We start from the raw sequence: 20711 nt of genomic DNA on the forward strand, positions 1-20711 counted from the left end.
TGACAGTGTTGCTTTCCACTTGAATTATGAGGCTCCCCACCTCCCCACCACCAAGATATGAATGTCACTATTGAAGCTTTAGGTATCTCTTACCATGTTGGTCATTGTTGTAGTTCCTAGACATCACAGCTGGATAAGACTATTGACTGCTTCCCTCCCTTGGCAGCTTACATAATGCTTTCTCATAATAAAAAAGCTAGAGTGCAGGAAGGAGGCTTTTGGACTATATCCAGCTCAAATCTTCCATGTCTTCTGTCTAAAGTATGCAGTGCCTTAAGCAGTGGGGACGTACCTACATGAAATGTACAGGTAAATGGATGGAACTGGAAAACATTGAGTGAGATACCCAGACACAGAAAAACAAGCACCACACATTCTCCCCTTTCTAGAGCTCCTAGCTCCAAGTCTTCAGACATGAGAATTTAACCTGGAATAACAGAAACCTGGAAAGTAAAAGAACTGGAGAGGGAAGGGGCGATATAAAAATAGAAATGAGACAAACAAGGGGGAGGGCTCTAATTTGTGACTAGGAAAGGAGGTCAACCCAGAGGACAGAGGAGGGAGAATAGACAAACAGCGTCAAGCATGGTTCATAAAGCCTCAAGGAATCATAGTACTTTATATTTAGCTAAAATTATATGATCTTATTTTGATGAAGTTATATCACTTGGGATGACAATGCACCCCACAAGAGCAATTTACTATCTAACAAAAATCCCAGTACCAGGCATGAGAAACCTCTATTAGAATTCGTGTTCAGGGTTGTCCAAGTAACTCCCAAAACAATACAGGCTATGGCTGTGGCCCCCTGTTGCTTCTCAGAGGTTGGAGGTAACCTGCCTTCTCTTTATTCACACTTCCTGGCCCCATTCTACCCGGAATCTCACATTCAGATTCAGGTGCTTCCTCGGACTCTCCTTTGAAAGGCGTAAACTGCAGTGCTTTGGGGCTATGGCATGATTGTTTTTATTTCTTGTTGCTTTCGCTCAAAATTCTTTGGACCGATACAAATATAGATGCGTCCCTTTGAAAAGAGTTTTGTTTCAGGAAGGAAAATATCAGGGCTTCTATTTTAACCCTAATAATAAGTTATTATTCTGAGGGTTTGAGAATGTCACCTAAGCAGTGGTCATTTTCATACAGAGACCCACATAAGCACTGCTCCTGATTATACAGCACAGACATTTTTGCCTTCCATGCCCAGTGCCATATTTGAACACGGAAAACTTGTCTGGCAGTGCTGGAGGACAGTAGAAGAAAGCATGCATTTATTCTGTAGATAATTCACACTTTCTTGGAGGCCACCTCACTGCAGTCTCCAGCTTCTGGGAGTGTTTCATATTGAACTCCCCAGCACCAGCCTGAATGAGCTCTGGCTTTCATTCTTTCCTTAGTGCTATGCCACCCAAGTTTGAGAAGGACTCACAGGGCAAAGCCCTCTTCAGGACAAACTTTGCTTCCTTGGGTTCTCCTCCACCCCGGGTTCTTGGCTTGTGCTGACTATATCATTCAGTTATCAGTTCAGAGACACTTGTATCTAAAAAATACTTTCTGGTTGTTTTAGTTATCTTTTGTAGAATCTTTGTATCTAGTTGCTGGAAATGGAACACCAGCTGCACAAATTCCTCATGTCTGGTCACTGTCCAGTCTTGTTACTTCATCTATTTGTGCACTTAGTAAAGGAAACAGTAGTTAAGATTTCAGAGTCTGCACACGATCCTTCCTTTGTGTTCTCCCAGCTCTCATATCCACCCTCATCCTTTCACACCTGAATTCTCCCATCTCTGTTGGCACCAACACTGTGTTTATTTATATCTATTGCCATCTAGAATCTCTACTTCTCTAATATTTTCTGACTATTGCTCATACTTTCCTTATGACTAATTTTCCATATTCCTGCCAAAAACGCCCGACTTATCTTTTGACAATGTCACGATCCCTCTTAAATGTTTTCTGTAGGAAACCCCAAAGTCTGTAGCATGCCATAAGGATACATTTTCACTGGATCCATGCCTCCCTCTCCAGTCTCTCCTCTCAACCGAAGTTTACCCCCTGACTAATAAATTGCTCAAGGGTATCTGCACATACCATGCTGTCGTCACTCCCCTCCCCCATTCCACTTTATTTCTTGTATTCTCATGTTAGCATGACTTTTCCACTGCTGTCGACAAGAAAAGAAGAGAGCAAGATAGGGGAAGAGAGGAGAGAGGAAGAGAGGAAAGTAGAGAAAACACAGCACCAAGTATTTGCTCCCTCTTGTGGGTGGGGGGTGTCTATGCATTTTCTGCAGCTGCACCATGTTCCTCTCTGATGCTGTTCAGAAGTATTAACAAGTCACAAACAAATCTGGGAGCCATAGGAGGGCTGAACTTACCTCATATCTCTTCTTTAGTTCCTCCCATTCATTGAGTCCCTGTGCACTGAACTGAGATTTGTACTCCCATGCATGAACATTTTATGTTCTGGGTTTAGAGACTCTTCCCAGAATTAACAATCCTTTACTCTCTGCTTGTAATGTATTTCTTAGTCTGTGTTTATGTCATCATTGAGGCACAATGATCAGAAAGTCTTGATTTGTGAGTTTTCTTAGAAAAGTGAAAATCTACCAGAATAGAGAATTGAGACATTGGTGGCAGAATCCCATGAGGATATCTACGTTTCTACACACATTCCCCCAGATGTTGAGGAAGATAGAAATGGGAGCTTGCATCTGATGGTTGTTGATGTAGTGATTCAACTGTACAAACTCATTTCTGCTAATGAGAAGTCAAGGGTATGACTGGCTTGTGAGGTTTCCCAGATTCAGAACAGATAAGATAGAGGAGATTAAAGGTCCAAAAGACAGGAAGGAATAGATTTGATATGCAGGAGAAAAGTGAGGCACCAAAAAGTAGAATATAGACTACACAATCTTGGATTCGGAGATAAATAAGGAAAGTCTAAACTGTACAGAAATAAACAGAATTGATTTTGTTCCCCAAATAGCGAGTTGCATGTATGTGTGTCTTTCTGGGGGAAGGTAATGACAATTCAGGTAAGGTTTAGTTCTCAAACTGATCTATTTGTAGCCTAACTTTCTCTGTGGAAAAGTAATGTAACTGATGATTATTGCTTCAGCTTTTCTATGTCAGTGTCTAAGTAAGTTTATGCTGTGTCAGGACTTAATGAACAATTTATGAAAGTGTTATAGTTACATTTCTCTGTCTAATTGTCCTTGAACGTCCACAGGAAAAGGTCACAAAAATCAAACATCTATGGCACATAAGAATGAAACCCATGATGCTCTCCCAGAGGTGACTCATACGGTAACTACTATGGATTCCCACGCTGGCACTTGGTTTACGACAACACCCGATGGAAATCAGATTGGCACCAAAGGACTACAGAAAATTGCCAACTTGAAACCATTTTTATCCTTCCAGGCTACAGATCCCATCAATGGAACGGTATGACAAACTAGAGCACATCACAAAAAAATGTCTAAACCATTAAGACAAAAATGTCTAAACAAATTTATTAGAGTCCTGAAACAACATGTAGAAGAATGTGTGGCAAATTATAACTTTCAAATATTTGTTAGGTTGTAGGTGGGTAGGTAGGTAAGTAGGTAGGTAGGTAGATAGATGGATGAGTGGACCCATTGCCCCCAATCTAAAAGTTACTGTGTAGTGTAGTGGCAAGCATATTGTTTTCTGAAATTCCTGTGTGTGTGTGTGTGTGTGTGTGTGTACATAAAATCATATTAGAACAAAATACCAACTATTGAAATGAGGTTCAGATCATGGATTTGGTTATAGATTTTTTTTTGTTCTTTTTCTTTTCTTTAATTTATTTATTTAAATAAATAAATTTTGTTGTGGTTGCTATTGAGATAGTCTTGCTGTATAACCCAGGCTGGCTTTTAACTTGAACTTCTACCTCAGCCTCTGTAGTACACTGCAGTGTTGGCTGCCTCATGAATTTTTTATACTACTTACAGATAAATGTGATTAGTGCCACATGTCTCTTTATGTCAAATATATTTGGATACCTGTTTCATCTCTGGGGATGAGAGGCTATACGTCCTTGTTCTACTTCTCTATAACCCTCTGTAGTGAGTGACCAAAATTTGTTCATGACCGATGCCTTCAAAGAATCACATATTGCATGACTAAAGCACTCAACATCAGTGAACAACTGGACAGGATGTTTTTCGACTAGAAGAGTAGTTGGCAAACAAATGTCACAAAAGTTTGTCACCCAGCCATTAGTGGCACCAGAGTTTGAACTATGGCAGTGGCTTTTCAAAGCTCCTACCCTCAGTTGTCTCTCCATACAGCTGTATTTCTCATTATGCCTTCCTGACTGAGATTATCAATGATACAATGAGAACCTAAAACGGTGCTCAGCATACATCTCTCCTAAGTAAAAATGTCTGCCTCTCATGATGATATGTGACAGTCACCTGTTCCCAGAAGGCCTAGGAAAACCTAGAGAATATATTCTCACATACAGACAGACCACTGATCAAAACCAAATGTCCCCAATAGTTAGGACAGTATACATCTAGAAAATTAAGAGTGCCTAATTAGTGGATATGCATTTTATAATCTACAGAACTGCATTGACAAGTTGGAATATCCAAACAAATACTGAGGTGGAGTTTGGGATGTATAATATTTCTTAGGGATGCCATATCTTCAAAGAAGGGGGAGGAAATAGTTGAATTGTAGTATAAAAACAACAAAGTTGTAATCCACCCAGCGATGATCTCACAGGCAAGTGCTACTTGTCCTGATGTCTCAATCTGGGAGGAATGACTAGACCCATGGAACCCAGCCCCATTTGGTCTCTGGAAACAGCTACCCAGAAATAGTATGAGTCTAAGACAAAGTTGCTAACTTCTGAAGAGGCAAGTGTTGAATGAGCCAAGAGCTGGCATCAGTTTGCTGACTGCACTCTCCATGCTGGGAGTCTTCTCTTGAAGAGAGTTCTAGACCGCATAACACAGCTTCCCCTACTCCATGCATGACACACGCACATGGCTTGGGAACTTTACCAGTGGTTTATTCCATTCCCGTTGCTATAACAAAATGCCAGAGCCTGGGAAGCTAATAAACAACAGAGATTTATTTATGGGAGCCCTGAAATGAGATATTTCAAATGAGAGTGAATAACCTCCATGGCCTGAGCACATAATTCTAGGTTGCAGACTGTCTTGTTTCATTGAAGCCTGGCACAATGGAAAGAGATTGTTCTCTGGGGTGCCTTTTATAAGGTCACTAATCTAATTAAAGAGGACTCTAGCTTCACGAGCATGTCATTTCCCAAAAGCCCCAATTCCTAATGGTCCCACTGTGGGAGCTGGTATTTTAGCATATCAGTTTGAAGAGACTGTCAGTTCACAATAGCTGGTCAGTGATTAGCTATAGTCCACAAAGGTCTGGTTGTTCTTTCAGAATGAAGGAGCTGCCAGAATTAGTTGACTGTTACATGATTCCTACTCTGTCTATGTATCTAAAACCACTCAGTGGTGTTTCATTTCTCTTAGGATAAAGTCTGAAGTCTCTCGCACTTAGTCTGTAGCATCCCAGACTACCATTATCCGCCTACTCCTCTTTGTCTCTCTATATGCTTTGCTCAAGCTACAACTCTTCTCTTACATACCGGGCTCAAGTTCAGCACCATTTCCTTAGGCAGAAAACTAAGCCAAGCAAAGCAACCACCACAGAACCCAGGAGCCATGAAACATCATCCTACCACTGACTTCTAACTCTATAGAGTAAGGAATTCTATGCCATTTCACCATAGCATTCATCATAATGCACACCCTGCACTCAGCACTCTTTAACTGACAGGTGCTGGAATGTTGACCTGTTGTCTTTCTGTCTGAGGTCACCCATTCAGCCATTTCCCTTCTGTGCTGGTTAATCTTCATGGTCAACTAGACTAGATTTAAAGTCAGCTGAGACATGACCTCTAGGCATGTCGTGAGGGTGAGAGAAGATTCACCCTACTCGTGAGCTGGATGTCTAGTTTATGCAGAGCAAAGAGGAGCAAGCCAGCCCAATAAGCATCATCACTCATCTCTCCTACTTCCTGCTACAGACACAGTATCATCAGCTTGTGCTCCCACTGCCATGCCTGCCCTGCTGTGATAAACTGTTTCCTATCAAACATGAACCCAAATAAGCTTCCTCCCTTAAGTTGTTTCTGGACAATATGTATTCACAGAAAAGAGGAAGTTACTAATACTTTGCCCAGACCCTCCTCATTTCATATAGGAAGACACTCTACTTGCACCTATGTTCAAACTAACAGTACAGAATAAAATAGTCTTTCACCCATGTTTACATTTACTCAGCTTTAAGGAAAGATTCAGGACAGGAAGCATAGTACAACTGGCATTCCATCATCATAAGCTAGGACACTAACAGCAACCCATATGTATAGCATCCTGAACCCCTCAAGTCCATACACAGCGTGTATGGCAGGCAAACAAAAGTCTATGTAGATGTGGGTCACCATGACAGGATAATGAGTCTATGTAGATGTGGGTCACCATGACAGGATAATGAGTCTATGTAGATGTGGGTCACTGTGAAAGGCAAATAAGTCTATGTAGATGTAGGTTATCTTCACTAGAAGGAGCTTCAGCCTCTCTCCTCCACAGTCTCCATTACTGTGCTGATAGCCAATTTGCAGCTCACCCTATCCAGGGTGGTCCTTTAAAGCAGGGATTTCACAACACAAGGGCAGCCTCCATGTGCCACATTTATCTCATCTCAACAGTTTCCAAGGAAACAGATCCTATGAACTGTATCCCAGACTGACCTCTATTGACCCAGTCCTGATTCTTTATCTTTTATATATTGAAATGTTCCTTGTCACTTAATTCTTGAGTGACTTTAACATTTTTCTTAACTTCTATAAGCCTAAATTTCCTCATCTATTCAATAGGAGTCCTATCTATGTCAGGAATCATTGAAAGTAGCAGATGACAAAACCTTCACATTCACTGAGCATAGAAATAAGCTTACTGGAGTCTAACCACCCAGCCTGAAGATTATGCTCTGCTTCTGACATTCAGGTCATGACTACTCGAGAAGACAAGGTGATCATTGTTGAGAAGAAGGATGGAACCCGGATTGTGGATCATGCCGATGGTACCAGAATAACAACCTTTTATCAGGTTTATGAAGATCATATTGCTCCTCCAGATGATGGAGAAACAAGTGAGTTGTATTTTTCAAGACAGTAACAACAGAATTTTACAACTTTTTAGTATGAAGCAAGTAGAAAGCTCATTATCAAAAACATTTATAAAAATAAGTGAGCCAACCAGAGAATACCCATGCAGTCCAAAGATGGTCCTTTGGTCTCCATTGTGATGATGATGATGATGGTGTTCATAATGTTTATCTTGGTGCATTCTTTAAATTGTAAAAATTGTACCTCTTTATCATGTGCAACATATTTTTATGTATTTGTATGCTATGCAGTAGTCAAGCAAGCTACCTCACATGCATCATGTTTTGAGTGGAGAACTCTTAAAATCTACACTTATCAGTTTTCAAGTGTTATATATTATTATATTTATTTTAGTTATTCCTTTCAAAATATCTTGAAGCTGTTTCCTCTGTAATTGAATCTTTATAACATTTGACAAACATCTTTCCAACTCCCACAGCTAGTAACTACCATTTTACTCTCCACTTCTGTGAATTCAACCTTTTAAAATTCCATGTGTGTGTTTATGGTGTGTATACATGTATATATGTGGTGTGTATGCAAATGTATACATATGTGTGCCTGTATTTGTGCATGTGTATAGACGTGCATGTGAATGTATGTTTGCATGTGTATGTGTGTATCTGTGTATGCATGAGTGTATATGAGTATGTGCAGGCATGTGGTGTGGATACATGTGTGTTGTATGCATGTGATGTGTAGTGTGTGCATGTGTGTGTGATATATGTTTGTGATTGTGCAGCGTTTGTCTTCTTAGTCCTGTCTTACTCAACATAATGTCCTCCAGTTTCATCACAAATTTCCTTTTTCTTTAAAGCTGACTAGTATTCCATCATGTATCTTTGTCACACTTCCTTCACTCATAATGGATACTTGATTGATTCTTAAGCTTGGCTGTTGTGAACCATGCCCATGGCCGCAGTAAGCAGGAAGTGCATTAGTACCTTCTGTCTATCGTGCTCTTTGTCCCCAGTAGAGACAGGATTGTCACAGCTGTAGTTGGCTGATTGATAAAGACCTAGGGCCAAAATTGGCAACTCAAAGCTAATGATCACAACTCATCCATTCTTGATGTTGACTCCAAGATCTGTCTCCTTCAATCCTTGGCGTATTCAGTTTGCATAAGCGAGTGAGTTCGAATGGGTCTTCCTTCACAGCTGAGCATCTCATTGTCAGAAATACATGCATGAAAAAGGAAGCTACAGCTGCTAATTAATTGGAACCTACTCAAAGAATCTGGGAGGGTACCACTCAGCCTGGCCTAACTTTAAAGAGAGTTTACAAATCCAAGTTGTTCCAGGCTTTTTCTCTTTAATGACAGAATGGCTTTTTTAGAGTGTATTTAAGGCATACAGCTTAATGTTTTAATACATTCTTATATAGTTGTGGTGGTTTAAAAGAAAATGGCCCCCAAATAGAGCGGCACTATTAGTAGGAGTGGCTTTGTTGGAGTAAGTATGGTCTTGTTGGAGGAAGTGTGTCACTGTGGGGACAGGCTTTGAGGTCTTTTTTTGCTGAAGATACCACCCAGTGTTTCAGTGCATTTCCTGTTGCCTTCTGATCAAGATGCAGTCAGCACCAAGTCTGCCTGCATGCCGCCATGCTCCCTGCCATGATGATGCTGGACTGAACCTCTGAAACTGTAAGCGAGCCACCCCAATTAAATGTTTTCCTTTGTAAGAGTTACTGTGGTCATGGTGTCTCTTCACAGCAATAGAAACCCTAAGAAGTTGGTCAGGAGTAGGGTATTGCTGTGATAGGCCTGACAATGTATTTGTTTGGAGGAATTTGGACTTTGGTACTTTGGGTAATTAATGGGCCATACTAGTAGGAGCATGGAAGATAGGGGTGCTAAGAGTTATTTGAACTGTTGCAAACTCTTCAGAGAAGAAGAACTTTAGTATTTTGCCTAGAGATCATTCTTGTGATATTTTGGTGAAGAAAATGACTGCCTTTTGCCCTTGTCTGCCTGAGGTTAAAGTGAAGAGTTTTGGATTAATTCTATTGGCAGAGGAAATCTCAAAACATCCTAGTATAGACTCTGTTGTATGAGTAAAATTTATAATGGAAAGGAGCAAGCTGAGAAGGATAAATTACAAAATGCACATTTTAAGGAGAAAAAGAGGTCTAGGAAGTGGTTTGCTAAATCCTCTCTTCAAGGAGATAAGCAGATTAAGAATAGGGAGTGGTGACCTGATAGTAAGATCTCACTCAGCTACGTTTCTAACTTGTGAAAAGGAACTAAAGAAAAGCTGAGAACCGGGTATGGTGGTGTACACCTTTAGTCCCAGCACTTGGAAGGCAGAAGCTTGAGGCCAGCTTCCTCTAGAGATCCAGTTTCAGGAAAGACAATCATAGGCTGTGAAGGACAAAAAGCTGATAAAGATGTAATTGGATGAGGGGGTCTTGTTCCAGTCCCAGTAAGCAGCAGAACTTGGCAGCTTTGACCACATGATTTTAGAGTTAAGGATAGAAGAAATGGATTGTGGAATTTGCCTCTGTGCCTTCGGAAAGCTGCTGAGGCCAGGCATGTGTCAGGGGTATTCCTGAATGGAGGCCTAGAGAAGCCATTGTGTGAAGCTGTGATGTTGAAACCTGGATTGCCTTGGAGTCCAAAGATTTTGGAAATGCCAGAGCTCTGGGATCCCTGCCAAGGAGCGCTGCTAACAGGGAGTGGAACCAGCCCAAGAGAAAGAAGTGTGCTGCAGTCAACAAGAGTGAACAGTTGGAGATCTGAAGAGTGTTTTGATAGCAGACATGGAGCTGCAGAGTTTGGAGTTTGCCAAGCTGGGTTTTTTGGTCTTGCTTTAGTCCATTATTTCCTCACTATGCTCCCTTCCCTACATTTTGTAACAGTAATATACATCCTGTGCCATTATACGGTGGAAGTATGTGACCTGCTTTTTTATTTCAACTTTACAAAAGATTACAGTTAAGAGATTGCTTTAAGTCTCAGAAGAGACTTTGGACTTTGAAACAACTTTTAAAAACTGTTATAGACTATGGGGACTTTTGAAGTTGGACTAAATGCATTTTTGCATTATGATATGGCTACAAGTCTAGGGGCTAAGGAGTAGAATGTAGTGGCTTGAAAATGGCCCCCAAAGGGAATGGTACTATGAGTAGGAGTGGCTTTGTTGGAGGAAGTATGGTCTTGTTGGAGGAAGTGTGTCACTGTGGGGACAGGCTTTGAGGTCTTTTTTTGCTAAAGATACCACCCAGTGTTTCAGTGCATTTCCTGATGCTTTCTGATCAAGATGCAGCCAGCACCAAGTCTGCCTACATGCTGCCATGCTCCCTACCCTGATGATAACTGACTGAACCTCTGAGCCACCCCAATTAAATGTTTTCTTTTACTAGAGTTGCTGTGGTCATGGTGTCTCTAACTAAGACAATAGTGAAATGATTACTCCAATCAGGAAAATTAATACCTCTATCACTAACTTGGATATGATAAGAACACCTAAGAGCTACTTTTTTGAAAAAAATCTCTGTTGTGTAATACAATATCATCATAGTAGGTCTTGTCCATCTTGCCTAAGAGACCCTCACCTCCCCACCCCTCCCTATAACATATACACCATATAAAATGTTAACTTTAAGCTTTTATTATGTAGATTCCCTTGATGAAACAGGTACATGGATGCTATTTTCAATATTTCAATGGTTCATCATTGAAATATAGGGTAAAATATAAATGTTCATCAGTGATAGAATGGAAAAATAAAATGTATTATATGCCTAAAAAAGACACTATTTCACGATGATAAGAAACTACATACATACACAACTACAAATGCACAAATACACACACACACTAAACATATACTAAAACAATCCCACACTTAATACAAGTACACATACTTACTACAAATACACTGTATATAAACATATTACATATAAAAACACATGGCACACACATGCACATACACACACACACATACACACACACACACACACACACACACACACACACACACACACACAAGATTTCTAGAGACTCCAAGTTTGGTAATACAAGTCTGTCAAAGGGAGGACTAAGAGGTCAAAATCAGATTTTACTACATAATGAAACCATCTCTCAAAAATAAAAATTGTTAGAGACCTCAAAACAATGTTGGAAAAAATGGGGTATAAAATATGGTAATTATATAATTTGAAAGATTCGCATGTAATGTATGTAAATTTAAAGCACATAAATTTCATGGGTTGTTTGTTCATAGCATATATTCATATAAAATATAAAAATTACTTATAACACAAAAACCTAGGCATAGGAGAAAACTTCAACTTTACCTGCAATTTTCCTCATTAACATATAAATTTGAAACATCATGACAGAGTAGGAACAAGTGTCAATTTTCACTTGTGAATATATTTTATGAATTTCAACTTTTAACTTGAAAAATTAAATGTCTCCACTTCTCAAAGTAAAAAGAACATTAACCACATACTTAATAAGACAGCATACTAAATCCTATATGAAAGTAGATTCTAGAACTATTCCGAACTGACAAGGATTTCAGGTCATACTCCATGACTTCAGGTCTTTTTTTCCATGAGGAATCCACACAGCGAGGAGACAGCCTGAGGCTGATTGCCCACTGTATGTACCCTATCCAATCTCCTTACCTTGCATTTTACTTGTAACCGAAGGTCCAGAGACCATCACCAGACAGGTGAAGTGTATGCGGATAGAAAGCTCACACTATGCCACTGTTATCACCAACTGCGAGGACAGTAGCTGCTGTGCCACCTTTGGGGATGGAACGTCTGTTATTGCAAAGCCACAGGGATCATACCAGGTAGGTCGAGTTGGGAAATGACTAACAAATGCACATGTCCTATTGCTAACAGAGCACAGTCTGCTGGGACAGTGGGAATTTCCACAAAGACACTTGCGGTTGCTTTCATCACTCCCCTGATCTTAGAATACACATCTCACACTTTGCTTTTTCAATTTTTTTTTCAACCCATTCTGGGATTACATTGTCCTGCTTTTTGGGAAAAGTTAGTAGCATTGGGTTGAGATTAGGCTAAGAAGATCCCCACGCTGTGCACTGCGGGGCAAATCACTCCAGCGGCCTGACATACACCTACCTGCCACTTTCCTTCTCCTCCACCACTTGATTCCAGTCCACCCCTAACTCCTCAGCAGAAATGAGGGGACAGGCAGTCTGCTTGGTCCTGGGCAACGCAACCCTGTCCAGTCTCTCTGTCTTTTAAACACAGCATTCGGGTGTCAGCATAGAGTACCTTTAGCCTTTGAAAGAATTCCACCACCACCCCCTTCTTTTCCTCCTTAGAGAAGGGACATGAGATAAAACATCACACACAATGTTATAAGAGGCTGAGAATCGAAAGCCGGGATGTAATGGACACACAGTCGTCACTGTGACAGTATCTGGACTGGTGTATCCTTCCCATTTCCCTGGTCATTATGTGTTTCTCTTCACCCAGTGTAGCTGGCTATGGGGCAAAGTAAGTGCTGAAAGTGAGAGATGAAAGAAAATACAAGTGTGGATGTTCCTTAGCAATGACACCCAATCACTTCATTTTCCTGGTGTAAAAAGCCATATGGTAGTCACAGCTGGAGTCTGGGTCCTTTGAATGGACACTCTAGTGTGGATTTTCACAAGATGGCCAATGCATTCCTGGTAAGAAGACTTGGTGAATACAATCTCTTTCCAGAGGTCAGGAGTCAGGTAGCCATGTCTCTTGAAGATGACACCAAAGGCTGCCTTGGCTAATGAACAATCAGAAGTGTTGGTGGCCTGAATTCCCTTCTACTCAGAAGCTGCCAGACTCCTAGAAGCAGAGAAGCTCCTTTGGGCAGGTCTGCCATGCATGAGGAGGACCTTCTCCGTTCTCCATTAAAACATACCAAGTACACACTGGGCCTATGTGATTCAGGAGAGCTGAAGGAGGGCAGATTTTTTAATTGAATTTCATTTTGAGAACTGTGTACATAAGAACTGAGTTTACATTATTTCTACCCTTCCCCTTCTCCCTTCCAGCTTCTCCTATTCACCCCTCTCAAATTCATGACCTCTTCTTCTTTGTTATTGTTACATAAATACACACAGATGTATATGTAAGTATAGCCCACTGAGTCTGTTTAGTGTTCCTTGCATGTATATGTATTTAGAGCTAATCACTTGGGATTGGATAACCTATCAACATTATCCCTGAAGAAGACTGAATCTCCCTCTCTCTGCAGTTGTTAATTGCCTGAAGGTCTTCATCTAGAGGTGGGGCCTTCTGAGATGTCTCCACCCACGTTGTCACATCAACTGGTGTTATTATTGTGCTGGCAAATGGAATGAGCCGCAGGCTTCAAACTGCTGCATCTTGAAACTCTTACTCCAAGTGAAAGAAGCTACATAGTGATCCTCCTACTTGTATGAAAAGTCTAGAATTGGAAAATCCATGGAGATGATGGATTAGTGGACACTGAGGATTGGGGACAGGGATAATACAGTGACTGCTAATGAGGTTGTGGTTTCCAGCTATATGGAAAATCTAGATGAGGAAAATCCACAGAGATAATGGGTTAGTGGTCACCAAGTATTGGGATCAGGGATGATATGGTGACTGCTAATGAGGCAGGGGGTTCTTTCTGGAGGGAATGATATAAATATTCTAGAACCTGGTTGCACAAGTTCTTGGCTACACTAAAACATTACCAAATACTATACTTCTAAGGGGTGAATTACAGCACATGAATTATAATTCAAAGAAGGAACTAGAAGTCATTACATAAGTGCTACCATTTGACTGTGTCAGCCACCAGAAGGACTAAGGCTAGCCAGTGTTTTGAAGAGCACTTATCCCTTTTAAAGATGTTTCTTGTTGAGGAAAAAAAAAACAATGGGCACCAAACATTTCACATGGAACCTCATGTACTTACCTCACTTAAAATGGAGGAAGTCTGAAATGAGAGGGCACAGAACAAATACCCACTTGGCAAGGAGTCCTTCTGAAACATTTCGTTATTTCTTAGGCAGTGTTTTTGTCCTGGAAATGTCTTTCAAATCCCTCAAATTGCACAAGAAGATTTAATATCTTTTTTCTTTCTCCTTCTAGGTGTTACCCCCAAACACAGGCTGCCTTTATATTGATAGAGACTGTTCAGCTACATACTGCCGTGAATCAAGCAGCAATATTTACAATCCCTTCCAGAAGCGTGAGCAGCTGAGAGCCAGCAGGTACATCATGAAACATACCTCAGAGGTGATCTGTGAGGTCCTGGATCCAGAGGGGAACACCTTTAAGGTAAGGTACAGGGCCCATGTGGAGAGAGAGCCTGGACTTCTATCTTAGTTAGGGCTTTTTTGCTGTGAAGAGATGCCATGGACTTGGCAGCTCTTATAAAGGAAAACATTTAATTGGGGCTGGCTTACAGTTCCGAGGTTCAGTCCATTATTGCTGCAGTAGGAAGCATGACGGCATGCAGGACTATCAATGGAAACAGAAAGCCAAAGCTCCTCCAGATTGAAATGTCTGGGGTGTCCCTTGCCAGGCATGTTTCTGATACCCCTCTAGGGCTACATCACCTACACTGGGCAGCCTGTGCCATGCCCCTTTCTGAAAAGATGCATGCCAGATACAGCACTGGCAACTAGAATACTGCCTCTCATATGTGTCCTAAACCTATTTCCCCATAGGCTCTACAGGGGGACTACAGTTCTGAACTTGAATCTCGGCTCTGTCTATTCAAAGGTTCTTTCCATATTTCAAAACAGCAGTTGCATGAGTGGTCTTTCCTTCACGTTCAGTCTCTCCATCCCTTGAACTAATCACCAGAGGATAAGATTTTGTGTCCCTCTCAATCCTGGTCACTTTCATCTGAATGTGTTAGCGTTTGTTCTAACAGTCTAGGTGTGGTTTATTAGTACAGCTGTACTGCTAGGGAATCTCCACTTTCATTAATGAAATTCATACATACTATCAATATTGTGTAATTAAATATACCCAATTTTCTGATAATCCAAGAAAGCATGTGCTTGCTCACATTAGATCAGTGATGATGTAGGCACTTTGTTGTTTTTCCCTCAGTTTGTCATATGTCTTGTCTCATAGGTCATGGCTGATGGCTCTGTATCAACAATGTTATCTAAAAAGAAATTAGAAGATGATTTCGATGTACAAACTGAAGGCTATGATAGTTTATCATCAATTCACCTTGAAAAGAATCACATGCAAATCTATGGTGAACATGTTCCCAGGTAAAAACAATACTAACAACATTAGGATTTTTATTCTCCATCCCAAATTCAAGAAGCATCTTTCCCGAGTGTCTCGAATGTTCTGATTTTTACTTCTTCAAATAGGTTTTTTGTGATCTATGCTGATGGATCTGGCATGGAACTTCTCCGAGACAGAGACATAGAAGAATACTTATCCTTGGCCTATGGAGAATCAACAACTGTGGTTCTCCAAGAACCAGTCCAGGAACACCCAGGTAGAGACTGCTTGCTGCCTGCAGCTCCCTGTGTCCTCCAGTGACTCTCACCTGCTTGCTGTTCAGTCCCCTTTGCTCATTTGACTACTCCAACTGGCCATGTCACTCACATAGCTCCAGAAGGTGATATTCATCTCCAACTGTGTCTAAGAATCAACTTGTGTAGGTCAAGAATGAATGCCTTTTGCTGCCATAAGCAGGCTTGTGCCTAGGTCTTATTTATCAGTTCATTCCATCCTGTTTAGAAACAGTTTGAGATCTCTTAAAAGTTATTTTTTCTATCATTTTTAAAGTAATGTTTTGTCAAACTGAATACAACAAGAAAACACATTGTATACATCAGTTAGACTACTAATCAGAGGTATATATGTTATATGACATATTTGTTGGGAGTTGATAATATTTTTATCAATTTCAAAGAAATAATTGCATGAGATTAAAGGCACACACTTTGGTGTGCTAATTATGAAGAGAGGTTTCTAGGCTTCTTTAATCTTTTGTTTGGTGGTATAGATTTTGAGTCAACTTGAGAGTATGATTTCATGCCTGGGCTTGTATCAGCATACATGTACATGTTATATGCCTTATTCTTGTGACTGAGGAAAATAGAAGGCTGTTCCTGGTTATGTAGTGTATGTAAAAAAAATAAATAAAAACTATGTAAGGTTGGTAGGCATGGTGATACAATAACCCCTGAACGAGGAGACCACTGCAAGCTTGAGCTCAGTCTACACTAAATACATAGCAAGACTCTGACTCAAAACACTAAGACAAACAAAAACTATGAGACAGCAAGAACTCTCCTCAATGTGTTTTTAAACATTCAAGTAGCATCAACGTAGCAGCCTATCCTGTGCCAAATACCAGCTTAGATTTTGGAGTACATAATGAGATAAAACAAACATAGACCCTATTTCCTTAAAACTTAAAATTTAATGACAGAAATGGGTGTTATTTAAATAGGCACACAAATAACTGTATAATTATAATTGTGTATGAGATCTATGAAGAATAAAAATATTTTTCAATGAGAGCTTCCAACAGAGAAACCTGGGGTTGTCCAGAAAATTTCTCTGGAGATGCTGAAACTCAAGAGCTTGTTAGTGCATTCAGGTGTGTGTATTGGGGGTAGGGATTTCTTGGAGAAGAAAACACAAAGAATTATACCAAATTGAAAATGGATAGGAAAAGGCCAAACCTGGCTGAAGCGTGGAAGGAAGATGTGGATCAAGTTGCTCAGGGGTGAGCAAAGATCTTGCTTTACTCTTTGAACAAGGGGAAGTTGAAGAAGGTTTAATCACCTGTGAACCTCACTAGTCAACCTGGCTGTCAGGGTAGGTTCACTCCAGAGTACACCCTGCCAGAAAAGCTCGCTGTTGCTTCAGTCCAGGGTGGGATACCTCTGAGGCACAGAACTGAGTGTTGCAACAGTGGAGAAGGTAGAAGAAGATGGAGTCAAGGCAGCTTGTTGGCAGACATGAACCAAATATGGTTATTGAGGAACAGAAAGTGAATACTTTTGGTTGATTAGAGCCCATTTTTCAGGTAGTGACTGACTCATGGTCTCAACTTAGAGAATGACACCCTAAAGCATAATCACACTCCCTGACTAAGGTTTTTATGTAAAAGGCAGTTCAAAAGTATTTGTTGAACTTGGTTAATGCCTGTTGAACTTGTCAGAGTCACTCTGGTAGAGAAATGATCTCTGGTAAATCTCTTTAACCCAGGCGCTTTGAGCATCACAGTCCTTCGCCCTTTCCATGAAGCATCACCATGGCTAATGAAGAAGGAGTTAGACACCATTGTTCCTCCCAATCTCCAGTCAAGGTCATGGGAACATTTTCCTTCAGTTGAGGTATATGCTTCCTACTATAAAGTCACTATCTTTACACTTCCATTCAGGCTTGGGTCTTCTGTAATTTTATATATTTTCATCCTTCTGTGAGATAATGAATGAGCTCAAGAAGTTTTGTATTTGGAGATTTTAAGTATTTGTAGATGTAGCCATAGACTTTTAGAGGATCATGACTGGCTAACTAATTTCAGTTTCATTTTTTATTCTGTATTATAAGCCTGGGTATATTCCCTATAATATTAAAACATCTCTTATGAATAACTTGTTACATTTCACCTACCATGGACTTCCTGATACTATTCCACTTTCCCTGTCATTTCTTAGTATTAATTTAGAAACAAAATTGGTGGCTTAAACTCTCCGTTTTTTTCTTCCTGTATTAAAAATGCACAAACTGAGCAAAAATAGAGAGGAGAGATAAAGAATTTTGCATGAATTTTGTAACTGCAATTGTAAGCAAGTAAATACTGTGGTTATGATCATGCCAGATTAGTGAAATGCCACCCTAAAGTTTTAAAACAACATTTTGCTGAAGCATTACTAAATCCTGCCTCTTATAAGATTGTCATTTTGTTTCACACTACCCTATGCAACATGTCCAGTACATCATGTGGTGTTTAATTATAAAATCTGTCAAGACACCAAAATGTGAACATAGAGCATATTGCTGTTAAGTGATGAGGGTAATGTCTTTGAGTTTTTACTTGCAGTATCCTACAGTAAATTCTGCTATAGCAAGAGCAGAAAGGATGAGCAAAAATCATCTACTTCTTTGTTTTAATTTGGTGACTCTAATCAAATTGATGAGATGAAAGTGGCCATGACATCTTGTCCTGAATCTTAGAACAGATTATACTGGACCACAATATTCTTCTCTGAAAGTTGAAAGTGTCAAAAAGCTTAAAGTACTATGGGATGATAAGATTAATATGCCCCATTCTGGATTAATGAAGATTAGTCTCTTCACCTGAAACTCTTATACTACAAACTGAAAAACCAGTGGGTGGTTGTCACTGGCCACTCTTTTTTTTTTTAAACAAACACCAAGGCAGCAAAGTACACCAGTCCTGAAGGCCAATTACTAGGATGACAGAGATTTGAGCTTACTCTTAGATAGACATTCCTTCCCAAGAAACCACTAGAAGATTTTGGAGGTGAGTTTCATCAAGAGTGAGCCCAGACCCATTGAATGATTTTGATCTCAGAATCTTCCTATATAAACTCACACAGAACCAGGAAGTTAAAGGCTGCTGACTCCAAATGTTTTATGTGATCTGAGTGTGCTAAACAAAGCATCATTCATGTGACATGAATTAGATAGTTGCTGAATTAGCATGTGCAGAATCACACAGCCCTTCTGAAGGATGACCATTTGAGACTGTTAGCGACACACACAAAGGTGAAATTTTGCTCAGATCCATAAGGATGAGGATTTTTTTCAGCACCATATTGTCCCCAGAAGGTGTTACTGTAATTGCTTCAACTTCTGCTGAAAGGGCTAGCTCTTTACTTGGTCCTTCAGATATTCACTGGGCAACTAAAAGCTAGTTCGTTTGGCATCTCTGCCTCCATTTTGCATCTGTCTCCTTTAAATTTGGATAATGTTGCTGCTCAAGTTTTCATTTAGACATGGTATTCATTTGAAGATCTTTCATCTAAAGCCAGCAATTTTCCCCTTCAAGGCTAGAAGCACCAAAGAGTGAGTAAAACACATTTTAGATTTGCAGAGACACCATAATAAACAATTTGTCATCCATCACCAGGTTTTACAACTTCCTTGTCCTAGTTAGCATTAATTATCAAAAAATCTAGAGTCATCTAGAAGAAAGCCTTGATTGTGGAATTGCTTAGATCAGGTGAGCCCGTTGGCATGTCTAGGGACTGTCTTGATTATCAATAGATAAAGGAGGTCTCAGCCTCCTGTGGGTGGTACCAAACCTAGGTGCGTGGTCCTAGACAATATAAGAAAGCTGGCAGCATGAGCCTGTGAATGAGAGAGACAGAGGGTGAGCCAGCAAGCAGCATTCCTCCAGTTTTCCTACCTTGAGTTCCTGTCCTGACTTTCCTCAACAATAAAATATGACCTGAAAGTATAAGGCAAATCAACTCTTTCTTCCCCAGGTTGCTTTGGTTGGAGTGAGGTTTTTGTTTGTTTGCTTGCTTGCTTGCTTGCTTGGTTAGTTTTAGGAAATTTTGGAATTAAGTTCTAACTATGTAGACCAGGCCTCTGCTTCTGCCTCTGGGGTGATGGCATTAAAAGGAGTGTGCTACCACACCAGGTGGCTTGATTGGTTTTTCCCCCCAGCAACAGCACCTCTAGACATCTCTGGGCACTGTCCAAAAGAATTAATGCCTGACTTTCTGACTTACCCTTTGTTCTTAGCCATTGTCTCCAAAAGTCATCTTGGATTCCAGGAATAACTGGATGAGTAGAAACTATTCCCCCACCTCCAACCTACCTCTGGCAGCAGCAACCTTCTAATTGTCTAAAAAGCTCTGATCCTGAGCTGATGACCAACCAGACCAAACTTGGATCAAGACTGCCTGAGGATGCATATATATTCATTTCTCGCCTTCTTTTCTCCTTCTGTTTTCCTCCCTTATATCACTTCAAAGCTCTTGTTAGCTTCTTGAAAATGGTGCATGAGATGCTAGTCTCAATGCTTCTCAGTGTAGCCATACAGAATGATGAATCTCTTTCCCGATTTACCATTACTTTAGTCATTTGGATTAGAGCATGGGTGACCAAACCTGGTCTGTTTGGATCCCTCAAAGTCAGATCTCCACTGGTTTAGGAACCCCATAACCACTCCTGATCTAGTATTCACATAAGAGTACTTGGCTAAAAAGTCCATCACTGCACTATTCTGACTTCTTTAGTGAAACCTGTACCTTTTTTTTTTTTTTTAATGTATAGAAAAAGACTCCGGGACCTCCATTTGGCACTCAGAATTGGAAAGGCCTCTGTATTGGGTTTAAGCAGCTAACAAGTGCCCCAGCCCCTATACTCAAAGGCCCCAAGGTACTACAGATGCGTCAGTTCATCCAGCATGAGGTCATAAAGAACGAGGTGAAACTAAAGCTTCAGATTTCCCTTAAGGTAAGAGAATCCCGGTGATGTGACAATACTTCATGAGTCCTATAACTTAATATAGGACTAAG

General features: G+C 40.4%; 1 protein-coding gene and 1 non-coding gene across 2 annotated transcripts in view; one reads left to right on the forward strand and one right to left on the reverse strand.

Moving 5' to 3' along the window:
- Spag17 (sperm associated antigen 17) overlaps positions 1-20711 on the forward strand; it is a 235607-nt gene that overhangs the window by 182039 nt on the left and 32857 nt on the right. The window contains exons 29-36 of the mRNA XM_036191366.1: positions 3229-3446; positions 7070-7212; positions 11879-12035; positions 14317-14505; positions 15313-15458; positions 15564-15694; positions 17422-17549; positions 20467-20649. Coding sequence (XP_036047259.1) covers positions 3229-3446; positions 7070-7212; positions 11879-12035; positions 14317-14505; positions 15313-15458; positions 15564-15694; positions 17422-17549; positions 20467-20649 — 1295 coding nt within the window. The remainder of the gene's footprint in view (positions 1-3228; positions 3447-7069; positions 7213-11878; positions 12036-14316; positions 14506-15312; positions 15459-15563; positions 15695-17421; positions 17550-20466; positions 20650-20711) is intronic.
- LOC118586451 lies at positions 13026-13158 on the reverse strand. The gene has a single exon (XR_004945336.1). It is a non-coding gene; the product is annotated as a small nucleolar RNA SNORA64/SNORA10 family (small nucleolar RNA).

This window comes from Onychomys torridus, chromosome 6 (genome assembly GCF_903995425.1).
Source record: "Onychomys torridus chromosome 6, mOncTor1.1, whole genome shotgun sequence".
Classification (NCBI taxonomy): Eukaryota; Metazoa; Chordata; class Mammalia; order Rodentia; family Cricetidae; genus Onychomys; species Onychomys torridus.